General features: G+C 41.7%; 2 protein-coding genes across 6 annotated transcripts in view; both read left to right on the forward strand.

Moving 5' to 3' along the window:
- Nucleotides 1–6,355, forward strand: part of LOC308111664 (multivesicular body subunit 12B-like) — a 36,222-nt gene extending 29,867 nt beyond the window's left edge. For 2 of the 4 annotated variants that reach the window (XM_080466642.1, XM_080466643.1), the window contains 3 exons: nt 154–209; nt 690–749; nt 6,072–6,355. In XM_080466642.1, coding sequence (XP_080322768.1) covers nt 154–209; nt 690–749; nt 6,072–6,113 — 158 coding nt within the window. In that variant the 3' untranslated portion in view covers nt 6,114–6,355. The remainder of the gene's footprint in view (nt 1–153; nt 210–689; nt 750–6,071) is intronic. The other 2 variants (XM_080466644.1, XM_080466645.1) reach the window with 1 other exon arrangement.
- Nucleotides 6,356–19,436: 13,081 nt separating this feature from the next.
- Nucleotides 19,437–20,907, forward strand: part of lmx1bb (LIM homeobox transcription factor 1, beta b) — a 44,708-nt gene continuing 43,237 nt past the window's right edge. The window contains exons 1-3 of one of the 2 annotated variants that reach the window (XM_080466793.1): nt 19,437–19,630; nt 19,814–20,065; nt 20,498–20,684. In XM_080466793.1, coding sequence (XP_080322919.1) covers nt 19,927–20,065; nt 20,498–20,684 — 326 coding nt within the window. In that variant the 5' untranslated portion in view covers nt 19,437–19,630; nt 19,814–19,926. The remainder of the gene's footprint in view (nt 19,631–19,813; nt 20,066–20,497; nt 20,685–20,907) is intronic. The other variant, XM_080466794.1, reaches the window with a different exon arrangement.

Raw genomic sequence — 20,907 nt, forward strand, 5'->3', positions numbered from 1 at the left:
GACGCAAGGAGGGGAGGTGTCGGGGTGTTGATAGCTTTGCTGTTTTATAATCCCACATTTAGACTTGTGGAGATACTCAAGATCAAGAACAGGGAGTAGGATATTTGTGTATAAACTTTGTTTTTTTAATTCTTTTTCCTGTCTTTCTTGCAGCTTTGGATGATGTGCCCTTTGTGATCTCTGAGAGATTCCATGAAAAACCCAAAGAGGTAAAAAAAAGATCTATTGTGACAAAGTGCAAAACTAGTTTCTTTTTTTTGTGCCATGACTGGAATGAGAGTCCCACTACAACCTACTCTCGGGTGAACACCTCCTTCCTTTTCTTCTCAACTTTACTTCCTCACTTTCCCTTTTTTTTCTTCCTTCTTAACTTTAACTTTTTCCCCCGCTCTCCTTTCCTCCTCTGTCTTTTCCTTTCGTCCAGACTGAGTGATGAATGCGTGCAGTCAGGCAGAGCTGGCTCAATGCAGTCCATTTGGCTGGCTGGCGGTGGTTGTCACTATAGCCCCGCTTGTATTGACACAGAGAGGGAGAGGATTAAAGATTTTAAGCATGCTTACTTACCCATGAGCCTAACCGCCATGTTTCTTGTGTGTGTGTGTGTGGTTTTTTTTTTTTTTCTTCCTCTTCGTCGTCTTCTTCTTCTTCTTCTACACCCACCCCCCTCCTTTTTCTGCTTTTGATTTCAGATGCAGCGAGTCAATTTAATGGGCATTACGATCAAATCCCTGGCAGAGATCGAGGAGGAAGTGAGTAGAGGCTGCAACGCTCGGCTGCCGCTGACGCCGCTGGCCCAGAATGCAAAGCAAACGGTCTTGGGGTTGTAATTAAGTGTCTGAGACAGCGAGGCCCTCTTGGCTCCACTAAGCCCCAATTGAATAAAAGCATGGCCAAGCTAGGCAGCCATTCTCTCTTAAAAGCTCCGTCTCCTGTTCCAAAACACTTGACTTTTATTCCCCAATTCTTCTCTCAAACAGCTCAATCTAGAATCTCGCGCAGTATTGTACATCTGAAGGAGCCGCTCTGGTCAGACTCTGCATGTTTAACTCTTTTTCCTTTTTTTTCTTTCTTTTTTTCTTTAAGTTTGCAATGTCTTCATAGTGTAAAAGTTAAAAGATCATGTGGCGTGCTAAGAAGCGCTCTCCATTTCTGATGAAACACTGTAGCCTACAGGCATTCGCAGGAAGGAAGAAAAGCATCTGCACGCGGCTCCTGCTTCTGAAATCATGTGTTTGTTAGAGCAGGAGGAAAAAGGGAGTGTGTGTGTGTGTGTGTGTGTGTGTGTGTGTGTGTGTGTGTGTGTGTGTGTGTGTGTGTGTGTGTGTGTGTGTGTGTGTGTGTGTGTGTGTGTGTGTGTGTGTGTGTGTGTGTGTGTGTGATATCCTCATAAGGAGAAACATTATTTCAGGTGAGCATGAGGACATGTAGGGTTAGTTGTACTTGTTGAGCTTTAGTTCAGGGTAAAGATTCTAGATTACCAACAGTAGTTGGGATTAATTTTATGAAGAAATCAATGAAATACTACTCAATCTCAGTTTTAGTTGTTTTGTTTTGTTTTTTTCCTTTTGAGACTTTAATCAACACTTTTATTTGCCATTCATATATTTAGGAATCTGTTCAAAAGTGTCAAACTTCATCATTTATAGCTGAAAATAATGCAACAGATTTCTCACTGGATTTGCAACAAAGGAGCCTGATTATGACTCAGTAAATACATTGGACATGTGTTTCTTTCACATAACAAAAAGAAATGCTGTGTTATCAAATATGACCGATTGTCTATAAGCAATTAATGCCAAGTCCTTTTGTCCTCTGACAATTATCAAGCATTTTTTTCCATCTACATTTGAATCATAAAGTTAGCTCTAATATGGTAGCAACAAATTGAGACGTTCCTCATTTAGTGAGTGGCCTGTCCCTTTGTATATCTTCCTCGGTGAAAAAAACGTTTGAGCACCTATGTTTTACTCTCATTGTCCAAATCACATGTGCCCATATGGAAGAGCACCGCTCGTTTTAGGTGAGAGCATTTTTTTACATTTTGGCTGAGGATTTGTGCCGGGATAAGGTCGGGGCAACAGCTGACTCTACAGAAAATAAAAGGAAGTCAATGCAATGTCCCATGATAATAGTATCTAGTTAGATTAAGGTCAGAGTAAAAGTTAGAGCGAGTCAAGTCAAAGCAATGTCCAGGAAAGATATGGAATACACCGTGTGTTCTTTTGTTGTACCCATGTCCTCACAAGGAGAATCACCACTATTATTTTAGATTAGAATATGTTAAGATCATATTATGGTATTCAGTTGGGTTAAAGTCTGGGTTTAAAAAGTTAAGTTCTAGTTTAGCAAGTAGTAGTTTGGGTTAAAGTCTACAAGAAATGACCGCAAGTCAATGTTATGTCCCAAGAAGGTAAGGAACACACTATGTACGTATGTGTGGGTGCCCTCCCTCTGTTTTACTCCCTTTGTGGGGACCAAAATCTGAGAAGACGCTATACTTGTGGAGTCTGACTCACAGTGTTTTCACCTATTTTTAAGTGGTTATGATTAGGATGAAGTTGGGCCTTTGATTATGATGGTGATGGTGATGGTGTGAAAAGATCAGGAAAGCCTTATAGCAGCGAGTGTGCCTCGCAAGCAACGCTGTGCAAGTGTGTGTGTGTGTGTGTGTGTGTGTGTGTGTGTGTGTGTGTGTGTGTGTGTGTGTGTGTGTGTGTGTGTGTGTGTGTGTGTGTGTGTGTGTGTGTGTGCTCTAAAGAGAGTGACAACCCCCCTTCTCTCTCATTAGCACGGTATCTTGGTATCAGAACTGCCAGGAAGTGACAGACCACTGTAAAAGAACAGGTGCTGTTGGGTTTGAGATGTGTTACAGAGCAAACACTCCCTCATCAAACCGGGTGTCTGTTCTGCACTCTGCCTCTGTCTTCTGTCACATACTATCCGAATCACACGGAGTCGCCATCTTGTCATATGGTCATCTGAATGAAGCTCATTGTCAGCGCAGGTATTAATGGCACGTGTGTGTGTGTGTGTGTGTGTGTGTGTGTGTGTGTGTGTGTGTGTGTGTGTGTGTGTGTGTGTGTGTGTGTGTGTGTGGGTGTGTGTGTGTGTGTGTGTGTGTGTGTCCATGGTGGAGACAAGCTGACTGCTCATCCTATATGTTCTTGTCTCGTTTTCCCCCCCTCTCTCTTCCTCTCTTCCTTCCACTCCTCCTCCTCCTCCTCCTTTCTTTCTTTCTTCACGGAGAGTGTGATTAGCAGGAGGACACATGGCGAGCTGAGCGGGAGAAGAGAAGGGAAGGGCATGAGAAATCATTAATTACAGCCGCGCTGGAGCTGATGAAGTAAATGTGAGATAGTGTAACACACAGGATTTAGTGAAGTGGACGACAGCACAAGATTAATGGTGGGGCCAGGCTGATGAGGATGAAGTCACAGCTTAGCTTGATAATTAGTTTCCAAGTGGAAACATCCCTCACCATTGTGTTATTTTTACTTCTCTCCTCTTGTTATTTCTCCACATTGATATCAGCAGAACAAGGAGGAAAATTCAGCCACTGATTCTCTCGTGCTGAAAACAAGCTTGTTTTCTTTCTTTCTTTCCTTTTATTTTATTTTAATCACCAAAATACCTCCTCATTTTAGCATATATAAACATTAAGAGATGCGTCTCTAAATTTGAGTAAAAACTCTTTTTCCTTTCCTTTTTTTTTTTAATCCAACTCAATTTCTCCTTGTGTTGTCCAGAAGAGGTCACTGTCCACGCTTAACTTTGACACTTCCCCTCTCCTGAAACTACACACACACACACACACACACACACACACACACACACACACACACACACACACACACACACACACACACACACACACACACACACACACACACACACCACCTAATTGCCTCGTTTTGAAACCCATTTAAAAAAAAAAGAAAAAAAAAGATATAGATTGGTGAAAGAGATGTACTTTCTGGAATTCTCCATATGCACATGTAATTGAGGAAAACTGTTGTAATCACAGCCACAGTTGTAGATAAGACCATTTCCTAACAGGCATCACTTAAGCCATGTCTCAGATGATGCTGGTTCCAGCAATTAGGCATTCTTTTCATTTCCCAAATGACTCGCAAAACTTGCGGATATTATAATTGCTTTTAGCCACGCATATCTAATTTGTGTCTTTTTAAGTGTTAATTAGTAAGCGATTTAAAGTGACGTCTTTATGTAGTTTGCTCTGCTGAAAAATGTTGTTGGCGGCTGGCTAATGATTTTCAGAGGGAGTATTCTAGGGTGGAGAGAAGCGTGTGAGTGTGTGTGAGTGTGTGTGTGTGTGTGTGTGTGTGTGTGTGTGTGTGTGTGTGTGTGTGTGTGTGTGTGTGTGTGTGTGTGTGTGTGTGTGTGTGTGTGTGTGTGTGTGTGTGTGTGTGTGTGTGTGTGTGTGTGTGTGTGTGTGTGTGTGTGTGTGTGTGTGTGTGTGTGTGTGTTGACAAGATTTTCATTAACACCTATGTATGATTGGTTTTTAGTGCTTGTGGGAAGTTGTCTGTGGTTGTGTGTGTTGTTGTGGGGGTGTGTGTTTCCGTCGATCTGCATCCCGGAGGGTGGGTGTGTGTGTGCGTGCGCGTGTTTCCACGCAAACGTATGGCAGGACAGTAGTGTACAGGGGTATGTGAGAGGGAGAGCTCCAAATAGAGGTGGAATTAATGAAGACAACATGTCACATATTTTTGGCAGTGGAGCAGGGACAGGAAATGAAGCTCGGCTCGTCTGGGTGACTGCCGCCCATGTTCTAGTGTGTCACTGTCCTGTCAGCCTGTGTGTAAAACTGGCAGACATTGATACATGCTCTCCCTGATAACACCCCATTCCCCCATCCATCATCCACACACACACACACACACACACACACACACACACACACACACACACACACACACACACACACACACACACACACACACACACACACACACACACACACACACACACACACAGGAATATTTATTTGCTGTGCCAGATGTTGAGACAGAATTTTTGTGTGGTGGGGGGTGGGGTGGGGGGGCTGAATTCTTTCACAAATAACAGGCTTGTGATACGTGACAGGTTTTGGGGGAACTTGCAGCTTCTCCTCAAGTTGATAAAAATGGTGGAAGGTGTGATTTTGATCGAGGGAACCCAGTTCTGGCCATTGGAGCTCGTTCTAGAAACTTGTTTCAGTGATCATACAGCATCACCTAGTGCTGTGTTGCAGAAATACAACAGTTAAACTTGGAGGAGGGAGCGCAGCTTGTTGCCTCATAACATCAACACTCAATAGAAGCAGACACACGTCCCACAAATGAATTCTCCATGATTTAAATCCCTGTTTAATGGATTTGCATAAGTGAATGAATTCAGGAAATGATCCATTGACACAGTATTTGTCGTCTAGTGTCAATTTGGAGTAATAATTAAAGGCATTTAGAACACTAATGTAGTTCATTACAGAGGCTACTGGGGTAAATTTCCTGTCCAGTAACTAGGAGTTAATGTGACACTTAAAACAGGATGCACATAAATGATTGTGGGGACCCTGAATATCGTGATGATGTTTACAGTGCAACATATTTATCAAATCAAAAAGAGAGCAAGTTTTATTTTTAATGCTTCATGGTTTCATCTTGAATTTAAAATAACATCATAACAGGAAACAATTGAATTAAAGTATTGAATTGTAAGATATTAAGAAAGAATGGGGTGCCATAAAGTTAGGTGAAAATAATAGTTAAATTGATAAATGAACAGAATAAACAGTCCTTTTCCCTCTTTGGATCAAGAATATATGTAGGGATTTTCTAACGCGTGGTCATGTGCATGCCTCGCCACAAGAGGGCAGTGTTTCTTTGGACTGTCTCTCCTTTTTGGCTCCTCTTTTGTGTACATCCCATAAAGGTCATAAAATCAGATCACAATGCCTATAATGGCAACATTTATCCTGAATACAGGAGTGTGTGTATTTATATGATTTATTGTTTAAATGGTTCCAGTTTTAAGTCAAAATCCTGCTTTTCTTTGACTTTTCTTCACAGTTTCACTACAACTTCAGCACCGAGTGGAGCGTGGGTCAGTGACTTCTCAGCATCAACAGCAGAGAAGGACAAATAGAGGGTTGCTTGAAAAATGAATTACTTCTATTCTATATTCTTAGACAGAGAAAAAGTATTTTATCTTCATGGATTGTTTTTATTCAATCCAGCACTTAAATAAGTTGATAATGTACAATTGTGCATATTGAATTTTATAAAAATGTCTGTGAGTCTGCTAACAAGTGAAACAAATGTAGTGTTGCCTGGAAATAAATGATTTGACTATTTTCCAGACTGGGTTATTTTTTTAATAGATATATGTTTGCAGTAACTTGGCTCATCAGAAGGAAGCTGTGCTGTCAGTGTGGAGCATTTAGGGAGCAGGGAGTCAGATTCATCACACACACACACGCACGCACGGACGCACGCACACACGCACACAAACAGGCCCCTGTGTGGTTTTTGGCGGAGGCACTTTCCCATCAAAAAGTTCATCATGAGCATCGAGCAGCAAGACTGAACATCACCGAGAGACACCGGAGCACCTACCCCCGGAGACTCCGCCACTGAGTCAGCGCTTCAGAAACAGAAAATAAACATACGTTTTAAGCTGCGTGCTATATTTCTTCAATCTTCTTCTTCCAAGATAATGCTTTGGAAAATGGTAGAAAAACAATTGTCTTTAGTTTTCATAATACAACTTGAAGGCTTTCTCACATTGACAAACTTTTCTGAATTCCCAAACCATGAAAACATCCTTCCTGTTCTCTCTTGTCTCTTGTTTTAGCAAAGTAAACAACGCCCCGCTGGCACTTTGCCGCCAAATCCAGCATCAAAACTCACACTCGATGACTGAAACATCACCATCTTATCACAGCTCGTGTGTCATTTGCAAACTAATTAAATTGTGAGAAACCATTTTGCGGGAGCAATTATTATTAGACACTCATGAATAGATTAATGTCCCCGTTGGTAATTAGACTCCCCTCCTGCTAAGTTTGTGAACTTATAAATTCCGCTAACAGTGCAGGTATGTTTTTGTTTTCTTCCTCTGACCAAAATTTATAATGGCTCTTGATGTTAAATGAAGCGTGGCGCAGATGACAACCCGGTGCGGGTGTTTGCGTTAAACTCCTCTGTTCTGCTGCTGGAATCAGAGCGACGGCCTGAGGAATCCTCGGCAGAGGGAACAGCTTTCAGGAAGGTGACACTCATGTCAGCGATGCCCTAGAGCGCAGTGACAGGCTTCGACAGCCCTCCTCCCCGCTGCGTGGAGCGCATGTATACCGCACAAGCGCCATATGCATCCACATTCCCAGCAAGACGGAGCAGGCGAAAAGTTGGACTCGTACTAACTACATTATTAGTCTTTTGATGGACGGATACAGAACTTTTAATGCAATTCCCATTTTTTTTTTCTTTTTTTTTTAAGTCATTACTTTATTTAATGTGGCTTTTTTTTTTTTTTTTATTACACATTTAAAGTGAACGTAGACTACAACATGTGTCCACCACACTCAGGGTCAAGATTGAACTATTCTTTATGTTTACAAATGATAAAATATACATATTTGTTTACATAAAACTAGATTTATCTCATGTCTCTTTGCTTACGCTCTGTTAGGACACAGTGATTGACGTAAGTTAGGGACACGTCTTGTTTACCCACTGCTGCTTTAACGTTTCCTTAAAGAAACAACAGTCAATTACCCATTAGCTGATTATAGTCCTGCTCATTTCCTGTTTATTTGACATTTTCAAAACTTGGCGTCCCACAAAGAGACAAGAGGAGGCCTGAGGATGACGCCACTTTGGCTTAATGTGATAATCACTGGACATTTTGGATAGTTGTGTAAAATAGAAGTTGTTGTTGTTGTTGTTCTCAGTCTGTTGCCGTTGTCGGAGACGGACGGCAGGCCGGGTGTGGTGTCAGCAGTGTGGGTCAGAAGGTGTTTGGATGAGACTAATCACCAGTTTTGCCTTCATGGCAGCAGAAGAAGTGCAGCCAAACCCTCCAGATGGGCGCTAAAGCTGCGTTTGCTCCCACGTGAACCCTGCCCATCAAAAAGCGCTCTCACATGGTTTCACTTTTCCTTTCACTCTCCTTCATGATATGGAAAATAATGATCATTTTCAGAGGCCCGCGGTTTTATGTTAATGCAGCAACAGCATTTTCTTTTTTTCTCAGGCCTAGTTACTCAACCGCCGTCTCTGAGCTTTCCACATATGGCGGATTGATTCCGAAGCATCTAAACTCCCCTTCCTATCTCCAACCTACCAGGCTCTTCTTCAGGCCGCGGCTGAAAGTTGAAGTGAACTCCAGAGCAGCACATCAAAGCTCCACCCTCTGTGAGTCCGCCAGATGTCTTACGGTCATTTTTAAACTCACACCCCAGCGCATGACATGGAGCGGTGTGTAAGCATGTAGACAGAGGTAGATAGGCCGCTTGGAAATTGGAAAAGGAAGCCTGTATTTATGAGGTGGGTTGAGGTGCTGTGTTAAGACGGGCTTAGCCTGCCACTCTCCCTCTGACAGCCCCGTCCCCCTGTCCCACCCCCACCCCCCCTGAGCGGGGCTGACCAGAGACAGGCTGAGGTGAAGGAGTGAAGGCAGGAGGCCTGTCAGAGCAGGTCCGGACCAGAGCCGGACCCACGCTGAACAGACGCTCAGCCAGGTGACGCAGCAAATCAACTTTCCACGAGATGTAAAGCCCCATTCAGATTTTTCATAGCAGGAACAAATGGGAAACATTCACCCGAGGCCCGGTGCATGCTGGGAAAGGCTCGGCCCTCGTGACCAGGGGCGGCTCGACTAAAATGCAAGTGCAAAGAAACAAGTCACACACTGAACTCGTCAGCAGCCAAACATTTATCTTGCACTCCACCACGTACCTCCAGCGGGTTTGACCTCTTTGTTCCACGTTGACGTCATGAAGCGCCGAGACCCTCTGAGAGTGAAATGCAGAGGTGAGACGTGTGGTCTTCTCTACACTGCCACCTTAACAAGCCCCCGGACTGCACTCCGAGGGGATCTGCACATCAAATCTGTCTCCCCATACCTCAGCTAGAGGTACGATGAGTGATCGCCCAGTGCAGGGATCCCCTTTTCCTCCCCCACACAGCGTGGCTCTCTCTCTCTCTCTCTCTCTCTCTCTCTCTCTCTCTCTCTCTCTCTCTCTCTCTCTTCCACGGCGGCCGGCCCATGTGAGTCAAATTATAATAATTGAGCAGGGATGGAGTCGGGTGTGAGGTGATCTCTCTCTTCACCCCCTTCCCCTCTCTCTCTCTCTCTCTCTCAGATATTTCAGCACATGTTGTGAAATGACCAGCAAGCATCTTTCTTCTCTCTCTCGCCGCTCTCCTCTCCTCCCAACATGGCCTGCAACACAGAGATCAATTAACTCCTTTCAAGTCAGATCAAAGGCTCAATACACCGTCCAGGTCCCTCCAAACCCCCCCCCCCCCAAAAAAAACCTGCGGGACAATTAACTCTCCCTTTGGACATCAACCAGGCTGGACACATGAAGGGAGGCTGCTGCCACTGTTCACTCACATGTGAGCAAGTCGTAAACAAACAGGAAGTTGTCTGACAGAATTTCAAGGAGTGGTACCCCCCCCCCCCCACCCCCCACCCCCCCAAAAAATTAAAAAAACTAACCATACATGCAGGGTGTGATTGCAGTTCATCTGCCGAGGGCATCATCTTGTAACATGTTAGGACAAACCTTATGTTATTTCTATGTTGTGTGAGTGTAAACTGGATATAACCATGCGGACGATCTCCCAATCGAACAACATGGAAGCAAAACAGCTTTATTAACGGACACGAGGGTTTGGTGGCCTGAGGTGATCCTCCATGACACAACTCTGGGAAGACTGAAGCAGGTAGGATGGATGGATGCAGGAAAAGTTTAGTAATAAACAAGCAATGCAACAACCTTAGAAGATAGTTACCGAGGAAATTAAGTGTGTGTGTGTGCGTGTGTGCGTGCGTGCGTGCGTGCATGCGTGCTTGCGTGCGTGTGTGCGTGCGTGCGTGCGTGCGTGCGTTCTTCTGGCTGCCACGCTACAGACTAATTTCAGTCTAACCACCTCAGCAGTGCAGACACACTGCGAGTGTGTGTGTCTGTGTTATTTGCGGATTTCAATCTCCAACCAGTGGCGGCTGCGCTTGTGGTCATTTTGTTTGTCTCTGTTGTTGTTTTACCTCTCCTTGACTCCTTGTAAGTCATTTCACGTCTCTTGATGTTAGTTTAAGGTCGGCCTCGTAATCCTTCTGCATGTCTTCACAATTACTTTTTCCTGTGATCCTTTATTGTCTCTTTGTAGTTGTTTTGTCTTTTGTGGCTTTTTGTTAAAAAAAATAAATAAATAAATAAAAAATCTCTTGTGTGTGTCTGCTTGTGGTCGACCAGTTGACTTTTTTTTTTTCCACCTCTAAATGTTAAACCTCGGGGGCCTGTGCCCTGTGCGCCTGGCAGCCCGGCTCAGTCACCTCTCCATCGGCACGGCGGTGGCACGGCGGAGCGCGACATCAATCTGATCAGACACCGGGGGAGTGGATGGAGAGCTCTCGTCCACAGACAGGTGCACTGACCCTGTCCACCCTCCGAGGTGCCACTTGCATTTTATTGGACATTTATGGCCAGCCAGCATTTTTTAAACAGCCACCTGGATGCAATAAAGGGCCAGCTCCTGAGCTCTGGCTGCCCAGAGGATTTCCCGGCGGCTCCCGTGGGACCTCTGGCTAGTTAAGATGTTTATTAAGCTGAAAGTGGTCCAGTGGGAAAACACAGCACTTCTGAGAGATTCGGGCCAGCAGTTTTCTTGTTAGTCGGAGCGCTCCCCGGAGAATTGGGTTTCTTTTCCTTTCCAAACCTCAGAGGGAGGACAGGGTCAGTTCACAGGGCGCGAGGTTGACCAACTGGTAACTAGGCACATGAACCCAGGAAGGGAAATATCTAGAGACCATCAAGGTCAGCTTGGACTGATTCCCACAGTTTTGAAAAAAAAAAACAAAAAAAAAAAACAAGTGTGTCAGCTAAAAGCATCCCGGTCTGCCCTGAAGTCCACTTAGACAGCCACTGTTGAAATTTAATAACCTCAATTCCCAGCAACTGCAATAATAATATAGAAAACGGGGGTTTGTGGAATACATTCGTCTGTGGTCAGTCGTTACACTGGAGAGGACTGACCATACAAAATGCAAATGTTAGCGTGTCCTACAGTCCTACATACGTACTCATTTGTTTCTTCGGCGGCCCACGGCTGAAACCCTTTCCAGAAAGAGCAGACAACATTATATTGTTATTCTGGCTTGCTGTTTGACACATCTTGACCTCCCTAAGCTCTGCTGGACCTCGAGTTCAAAGCCCTGCTCTTTAGCCCGAGGCGCTCGGCCCTAATAACTTCAAGTTTGCCTTTTTTTTTTTTCTTTTTTGTTTTACTTCCTAGAAAACTTTTTTATTCACCGTACTCCGCATCAAGGGAGGGGCGAGTTCGGGAGAAATCATAGAGGAACCGTATAGTTAAAATTGCTTTTTTACTACTCAGTGTGATAAATATTAACTTTTCTCCCCCCCCCTCCTGTTTAATTTTGAACTTTCTCGGGGCCAAACTGCCGAGCCTGTGGCGAGCACAATGTGAACCCAGCAGCACGTGCGGCCAGCGATGGGTTTTTCTTTTTCTTTTTTTTTTTTTTTAGTGCTCTCTGCCTAATGTTCGGGACAGATTAGAAATGTTCGCCCGTGACAGATGCTGTCTAGATCTTCACCACCAGATCCACCCAGCTGCAAAACATCTGGTGGATTTCTACCTTTCTCTCTGAAGTGCGGCCTATTAATGACACACTCACAATCATGTATACGTGCGCTCACGTTCCGGACGCGGCGGCCATGTTGGACTCGAGGCAGAGTAGAAAGAGTCACACGTATGCAGATGTGTGATTGTGGGGGGGCTTTATTGCTGCTCGCCATGCACATTTTCTGCATATTTTTGTTTGCCAGGCGTTCATATTTTGACTCGGAGCTCGCGCGGCACATGCAACACATGGACGGATGCTGATTTAAGGCTCGGCCCCACTCCGGGGTTATTTTTTGCCATGAAAACACAGACTGCCGCTCCATATCACAGCCAGTTTAAATGTAGATGTGTTTAGAATATCTTTCATTACTCCGGCCACAAGCTCTGCCAGCGCATGCAATTTATTCAGCAGACACAGAAATTTTTACATTCCACATGAAGGCCTTCGCTTGTTGTTAATGGCACACATCCTAAACTCATGCCCCCGGCCTCCCGTAGCTCCAGCTTTTTACTTCTTCTTTTTCTCTCCACAGAGGAAACATTATTTTTTGCGCAGGCAAATCATTTGATGAGACGGGCTGCAAATCTTCCTTGAGCTGAGACACTTTTGCTAATGACAAAAAAAACAACAACCGCAAAAACAACAAATGGCGTCCATCCTACGCTGGCATGACTGTATTTCGTCAGGTCGGGGGGGTTTTGTTTTTTTACGAGCACATGAGACAAAGTTTTCAGTTTGTTAAAAAAAAATGTTTTCCTAAAGGGCAAACCATTGTTTTGGTTTTGCGTCAGCGCTCCAGTCTGCACCTCAGTGTGGGATGTTAAACGTTCCTGTTTGGACTGGAGATGCTTGAGCAGCTCATCAACAGAGAGAGTCGCAAATACATGTGGGTGTGTGTCAGATGGAGACATTTGGAGACCATGGTTTAATTTAGTTTCAAATTGCCATGCAGTAAGTTGTTCCTCATGTGTCTGAACAGCTTAGGCTCACATGAAGACTTGTTTGGCCCTCGCCTGTGTGTGAAGTAAAGCAGAAGGGAAGGGGAGATCCCCACATCACAGAATCTGAAGATTTTTGTTGTTGCTGGGTTTCATAATGTTCATCTGCCGCCATCTGTGATCTCACTTTGACCAGCTTTACTAAATGTTTTTGAGATAATCCCCTGGAAAACGAAAAGCAATCATTAGACGTTCTCAAAATATTTGATATTTGTTTTTTTTTGTTTTTTTTATTATTATTGTATGACACCATGCAAAACAAACAAACAAAAAAAAACTTGACTTAATTTAGATTTGAGTTTTTGTGGCTTTACATAAAGAAATACTGCAAATCAAAGCAAATAAGTTGAGAATAATCAAGTGGGGGTTTTTGTTTTTTTTAATCGTCATCACATTATTAGAAATAAATTGTAAAACCAACTGAACAATAATACAGAAACGTACAAAATAACGCTGTGCTGTTTGACAGGAAAATAAGCAAAAAATAGAAAACAACTATAGTTTTTACGTTAATGAATTATTTATGCGTTTGGTGTTAGTTTTAGTTACATTTTCAATACGTTCATTTTTTACTTTCTTTAGTTTTTTTCAGTGTTTACTAAAAAAGTGAAACTTTAAAACTTTTGTTCGCAGATTTTTCTGAAGAAAAAACTTTTTCTGAAGTTTTTTATTTGTTCGATTTATTTTTTTTGTAGATTTTCAATGAATTTTTTTCAAATGTTGAAAAAGAAAACAAAAGAAAAAGCAACGGAAAAAAGTCGGATTTTAAAAAAGGAATATAAAGAATAATGATATTATGGAGCACAATGAAAATCTCTGCAGCTGAATAACAACAAAAACCTAAATGAAGGTAAAATAGTTAATATTAATACATTAATAATAATGAAGGGGGTGTAATATTATAACAGTTATTTTAACTTGTTTCTTTTTATCTTTCATACAATCGTCACCAAAGAAACATGAATTCCCAATAGAGTTTCAACTTTGATTACTTTTTTTTTTTTTTTTTTTTTACTGAAACTGTGTCATCTCCATGTATTTTCCATTCAGTTGCATATAACAGTTCAATAGTGGCTTCAACAGACATAATGCTCCTGTTATCAAAAGCAAGAAATGTTAACTATACGAACAACAAATGATCCTTTTTACAACTAATAGTTAAATATTTTAGGAACAATGATGAAGCAGAAAAGTGTAACAATAATTTTGAATGAATAACTACAAATATAGTCCTCCAAAGTAGTGTTGCTATTTTACTGAAACGACTCGACAAATGGTATTTATTCAATCATTAAAGTGATTTTATAAAGTGGAATATAGTAAATGTAGTATGTTTTGATAAAAGTTTGACAGTTTCTTTTTTTTTTTTTTTACTTTAAAATACAGTTTTATTCGTTAAAATCCCTATTAGTGAATATAATAAATCTATCTAATCGAGTTAATTTCAGGTTCACGCTTTATAAAAAGTGAAAGTTTTGCAGAGGAGCAACCACAACAATTGTACTTCCTCATTTTGTCCAGCAGGGGGCACTGTTGTAATTCATATGGAGGCGTTTTCTCGCTCTCTGTGAAGGAATAAAGTGTCCGGAGTGAGTCTGGGCGACCCGGTGCGTAAATCTAACGGCATCATGGATCACTGTCACCAGATGAGCCGCTGCTTTGATTTGAGTGTTTTTCTTTTCTTTTCAGTTTTTTTTTTTTTTTTTTTTTTTTAGCTTTAAATTATGATGATTTATTAAAAACAAGACATTTACCTACATTTAAAGTAAATACCCCGTGGACATCAATAAAGTAACACACGATTTTGTTTGGGTAGAGCTTCATACTTTGTATATATTTGACAATCAGAAACAGACCTATTGGTCTTGTGCTCAGGTGGAGTTAAGAAACATAAGAGGGGGATCTTTAAATGATTACAATTTGGTTGATATCTATAATTAACAACGCCACGCTGCATTTAAGTTATGTCGACACCAATAATTTAAGTTTTGAAAGCGAAAAAAACAAGTTATCAACATAAACATTAACATCTATCTATCTATCTATCTATCTATCTATCTATCTATCTATCTATCTATCTACGTTTTTGTGATTTTAAAGGACAAATTGTGGCGTATTTTTGTGCGTAAAATGCAGTTACAATAAGTACTATATTTTCAAACTTATGTTAATTAAATTCCAGCTTTGTTTTGCTCCACGCCCAGATAAACTGTGGCCATGCAGGTAAACACATTTCAAAGGTAGGTGTGTGTGTGTGTGTGTGTGTGTGTGTGTGTGTGTGTGTGTGTGTGTGTGTGTGTGTGTGTGTGTGTGTGTGTGTGTGTGTGTCAGCTCGCTGTCACACTGGGGCCTGTCAGGCCATTTGTCAGGAACTCAATAAATTTGTCAGTGGAAAAGAAAGAAGAAGAAAAAAAAGAGCAGAATCCAATAAATCATAACATAAACAAATCTAGCCATGAGTTGACAGTGCTGTATTATACTCTGGCCTAATCCCCAGGGAGATGGGATTATCCTGCAGTATCATTTTTGGCTGCCTCAGTAAGATAAGAAGGGCTGTGTGGCTGGAGAAAAAAAAAAAAAAAAGAAAAAGCTGAAAAGTGTGAGTGGGACGAAGGAGATTTGGTGCAAATGAAAAAAAAAACTTAAGTGTTTATCTTTCATGTGTGAATTTTTTGGAATGGATTAAATAACATGCCACCATCTAAATAACACGATTTGCGTCACAATAATTGTAGTTTTTAATTCAATTGTACAGGCTAATGAAGGGCCTAGAGGCTGTTTGTGGCCCAAGGCAGATCTTTTTTGTTGTTGTTATTGAAGCAAAGCTCTGTGTTTATTTACTGTGTGAAATCATAATCTAATAATCGTAATCGCCAATAATGCTTTCATTAAAAAAAAATTTAAAAAAAATGGTCGCACCTATATACGTGCGTAAAAAGCGACAGGATCGAGCAGGATGAATTTACAGTAAATCGGGTGCAAACCTTCAATAAGCTGCAGTCGGTCAGTAGTCCCGGTGCCTCGTGCAGCCCTCGTGGTCACAGGAATGATTTCACAGGAGCGTCCGCGGTGGAAAATCTCGCGTGCGTGGCTTAAAAAAAAAAGAAAAAAGAAAAAAGAGAAAGAAAATTCTACAATTAAAAAAACAAAAGTTTTCTTTGCGTGTCGCTGGAGTCAGAAATGACGCGCTGCGGCTCCTTGTCACTCTAGTTAAAAAAAAAAAAAAAAAAAGATGTTCAAGTGCAATTCGGCAGCAAACAAATTAACTTTTTTTTTTTTTCATGCAAGCTTTTAAAACAGCATCACGGAGAGCTTCGAAACACTCATTAAAAGATCAAAGTGAACTAACTATCAAAGTCCTGTAGCGCTGCAATTTGGGGAGCCATTATGTCTTAGGTTTGCTGAGTCTCTGCTTTGAGGATGTGAAGTGATCTTCCCCTTTCCAACCAGGTATTTTATTTTATACATGCTTATTTGTTTTTATTTAGAATCTTAAACATACCTGTCTGTGTTAGTGATGTTGTTGAAAAAACCAAAACAAAAAAAAAAAACACCAATAAGATTAAGACGGGTGATTTTGGGGCCACACAGGCAGCTGAATCTCAGATAGTTCTCTCAGAATTCTTTTTTGCAATGCATTGATTGTAGCCTGCAGGCCTGCAGACTCTGCTGGAGAGTTAGATGAGTTACTAGGAGTTGGGAAATAAATGGATCCTGCGTGGGTTATAAACTGGAGCCACGTAAATGTAATTAAAGTGGAATAATTGTGCGTAAATTGATGTCTAGGTGTGATTGATGCGTATGTTTGGATCATATTTAAATCAACGAATATTTTTGATTGTTCTGATGATTGCTTGTTTAGTAGCAGTTCTGTGTGTGTGTGTGTGTGTGTGTGTGTGTGTGTGTGTGTGTGTGTGTGTGTGTGTGTGTGTGTGTGTGTGTGTGTGTGTGTGTGTGTGTGTGTGTGTGTGTGTTTTAAATCGGCTTGCAATATTTTAAAAAAAAGTCATGTTTTAAGCAAAGTTACAAAATTTCTCCAAAATTCTTGAACTTTTCGCCAAACCTTGCAACTTTAAAAACAAATTGTGGCGAATTTCTAACTGTAACCTAATTCTTCCAACTTTGGGTCACTTTTTTCAAGCTGAAATAATTTCGTTTTAAAATCAGCACGCTGCACAAATGTGAATGAAAGCGTGCGTAAAAGTGAGCATTCCCTCTATGTTCTATGCTCTCTTACCTTTCCGATGGAGGCAACAGTTCTGCTTACTTTAGAGTGAAATGCTTAAAGTTTGGGGGCGACTTGGTTTCCGTACTGCACACCTGCAGCAGCCTTCCTCCCTGCCCTGGGAGAGCTTGTCATGTAGAGGCTCATTAAAACACCACAGGCTGAAAGTTGGCGGATTGATTTATTGAATGAATGTTTGATGTCCTCATTCACGCCGGTGACCTGACCGATAACTGCTGAATGAACGGAGGAAGGGGAGGAGGGGGAGGAAGAGGGGGGAGGAAAGAGCCGAGGGGTCCTGGTTAGAGGGGGGAGGCTGCAGGCTAACACAGGCTTCATATGTTTTTGAAAATCTATTGATTACATTGTATTGATAGTGCTCAGCTCATAATGCTGCTTAGTGGCCAGATAATCCAATATGGTGTGTGGTGGAGGTAATTGACCCCATGCTGGTGGAAACAGAAGGAAACCAGGCTTTAAGAGGGTTGGATGACTTCATGAAGGGCAGATTTGGGCTCATTTCAAAGGACCAGACGTCCTCTAACGAAAAATGTAATGATTTCAATATTCATTTTGGATTAGTATGTGTTATTATGAGTCATCTCACTGATGGCGAGCTCCCTGTGTGTGTGTGTGTGTGTGTGTGTGTGTGTGTGTGTGTGTGTGTGTGTGTGTGTGTGTGTGTGTGTGTGTGTGTGTGTGTGTGTGTGTGTGTGTGTGTGTGTGTGTGTGTGTGTGTGTGTGTGTGTGTGTGTGTGTGTGTCAGATGGTTGCAGCTATTCTGTAGCTGAACAGCAGAGGGCAACGCCAACAGTCTCTGCTCTGTTTCTCCCCAAACTGGGCTACAGGTCATCGCCTTGATGCTGCACAATGGAAACCACAAACTGCACGCAGACGAGCCTCTGGACGGAAGGTAAAGGATGCTGGCTGGCTGCACCATTCACAACCGATTCACTACTTTAAAAAAATATGTTCATTTAAAATTGAGTGAAATGCACAGAGTTATAATTATTATTATTATTATTATTATTATTATTATTATTATTATTATTATTATTATTATTATTATTATTATTATTGGTATTATTATTATTATTATTATTATTGTTATTATTATTATTATTGAGGTTATTCACACTTATCGTCGTTATTTATTTATTCTTTTTTTTAAGTGTTTCTTACGGTAATACACTTAAAAAAAAATTAAATGAAGCACATACACTTATAAAAAAACCTTTATATTCCTCCAAACCGAGCGCAGGGCCGCTGCATGTCTCTCCTCTCCTCTTTTCCTTTTTGTTTTTTTTTATTTGGGGCCTGTCGCTTTTTAAGGCTGATAACCATCAGCTTCTCATGCAGCGTGACACGGGACGCAGCGGACAATCCCATTAGCAGCCCCGTAATTTCACACAGGCCTCAGTGTGTGTGCGTCATGTTCCTGCACATCTCTCCATCACACGTTGACGCACAATTGGCACATCGTGTCTGCATTTTTTTTTTAAATTCCAGTTTTAATTTCTTTTTAGGTTGGTTTTGTATTTTCAAGAAGTCAACTGATTTATTTTCAAGTCTGATCAATTAGTTGTTTGCTCATACTCCTTTAAAATAATAATAAAACATGCATCAAGACAGTTCTGAATCATTATTATTATTATTATTATTATTATTATTATTATTATTATTATTATTATTATTATAGCTTCCGGTTGGACACACGTGGCTGCACCTCGGTGCCGCTCGTTATCGCCACTGATCGCCAGGTGCATCAGCTGAAAGGAGACAATACACAAAAGAGATGCTTCAAGAAACAAACACACACTCTCACACACGCAGTGTATCTCTACAGTCCACCTCTGAATAAAACCTATATCTTAATATGCTGATAAAAAAAATGATCAAATTCACTCTTATTTTATTAATATTATCGCAAAATTCCTTGAAAGAAATTCTGCAAAAATAATGGCCTTCAAGTGCAGTATTTTTGTCAAAGCATATCGTGGCTAAATGTCCTAAAATAATGACATGCAATTAAAAACAATTCACAAATGTATTCCTATCGTTTATTATTGTTTGTTGTTGTTGTTGCAGTCGGGAGCCAGGCCTGTAAAATATCACTTTTCCACACTCTTCCTCTCGGTGTGTGTTGTTATTGGACCGAGTTGCGCACTGTATCCTGCTCCAATAGCATCCAAATGGCAGTGAATGGCGGAACGAGAAAAAAAAAAAAAAGAAAAGAAAGAAGAGTAGCCATGCATGCAGGAGGAGTGGGAGGATCTACTCGCTTCAATCTCGATCTCAGACTTTTGCAGCGACAGGGGCACAACCAACCAACCGTCTGCGTTACTTCCAAAGAGTTACTGCCGGGACATCTACATAGACACTCTCCCATCTTTTGGATTTGTTGTCAACTTTGACTTTCCTTTTTTTCCTGCTTCCCTGGCGAGACGCTTTTTCCCGGTGAAGTCTTTTCCCAGCTCTCTCCCGTCGGCTTGGGGACGACAAGATAAAGCTTTCCTCGCTCCTCTAATCATAACAGGTGACTGTTCAGAGAGTTTTCCACCTTTATTGTCTGCTGTGCGCGTCTTCACCTTTCCCTGACACGTCAGGGATTTGATACTGCCTTTTACTTCTGAACTATTGCGCACCGAAGTCGACTTTTCCCTGCGTTTCATCCACGTTAATTCACCTTTTTTTTTTTCTGTTGTCCTCCGGGCTGCAGGCTGAGTGTCACACGGAGCTCAGACGCTTTCAACAGGTTTCCAAGCGCTTCCTCCAGACGGCTTTTGGTGTGTTGCCTGGGATTTTCCTTCTCCGAGTCTTGACCGTGTTCTTATGGATATTGCAACAGGTCTGGTGTCGCTGGAGCGCCTCTCCGCGGGAGAACAGTCCGAGACGTGCATCATGTTGGACGGCATAAAAATCGAAGATCATCCCCTTCGATCGGGACAAGCCACGCTCGGAGTTATGCTCGGTGAGTTTTCCCCTTTTCCCCTTTAATATAAACTTTTTTTTTTCTTTTTTTTTTTTTACAACACTTCTGCAAATCACGTAAAATTATCAAACACTAGAGAGTGGATGGAATTATTTTTGCATGCGCATTTCCTGCTCAGATCAGCTTCTATCGTGCAAAAAAATCTAAAAGAAAATTGGTCTCATTTATACGTGCAAGTAAGTTTCTAATAAATGTATGTTAATATTGTGGGTATTTTTTGTTTGGATACAAGCTGAAGGCTTTATTGTGCAGGAGATAAAGCTGTTTTTATAATTTCTCTAATATCTAATGGGATGATAAGATTGCAGAGCTGCAGTGTTTTTGGTGATAGGAGTCTCCTCCGGTGCATGTCGCAGGCCTGCTCCTTGTTCCTGACGGGCCCTCTCTCCGCTCCTGTGCTGCTTTTTTCAGGGTCGGAGTGTCACCACAGGTCGGTGTGTGAGGGATGCCAGCGTCCCATCTCCGACCGCTTCCTGATGAGAGTCAACGACTCCTCATGGCACGAGGAGTGTTTGCAGTGCACCGTGTGTCAACAGCCTCTCACCACCAGCTGTTACTTCAGAGAAAGGAAACTTTACTGCAAACACGACTACCAACAGTAAGCACAATTTCTGGGCTTCGCCTTTCTCTTTCTCTTTTATTTTAAACATTTCTCTGCTTGGCGAGCAGTGATTGTTTTTTTTGTTTGTTTTATTTACATTATATATATATATATATATATATATTGGGATTGCGTGTCTGGTTTGGAGGCCTTCTGAGTGTGCCACTGTACAAAAAATACACTTGTATACGAAAATGTATTGCAGTTTCGAAAAATGACA

This window comes from Lipophrys pholis, assembly GCF_963383615.2.
Source record: "Lipophrys pholis genome assembly, chromosome: 7".
NCBI classification, from domain to species: Eukaryota; Metazoa; Chordata; class Actinopteri; order Blenniiformes; family Blenniidae; genus Lipophrys; species Lipophrys pholis.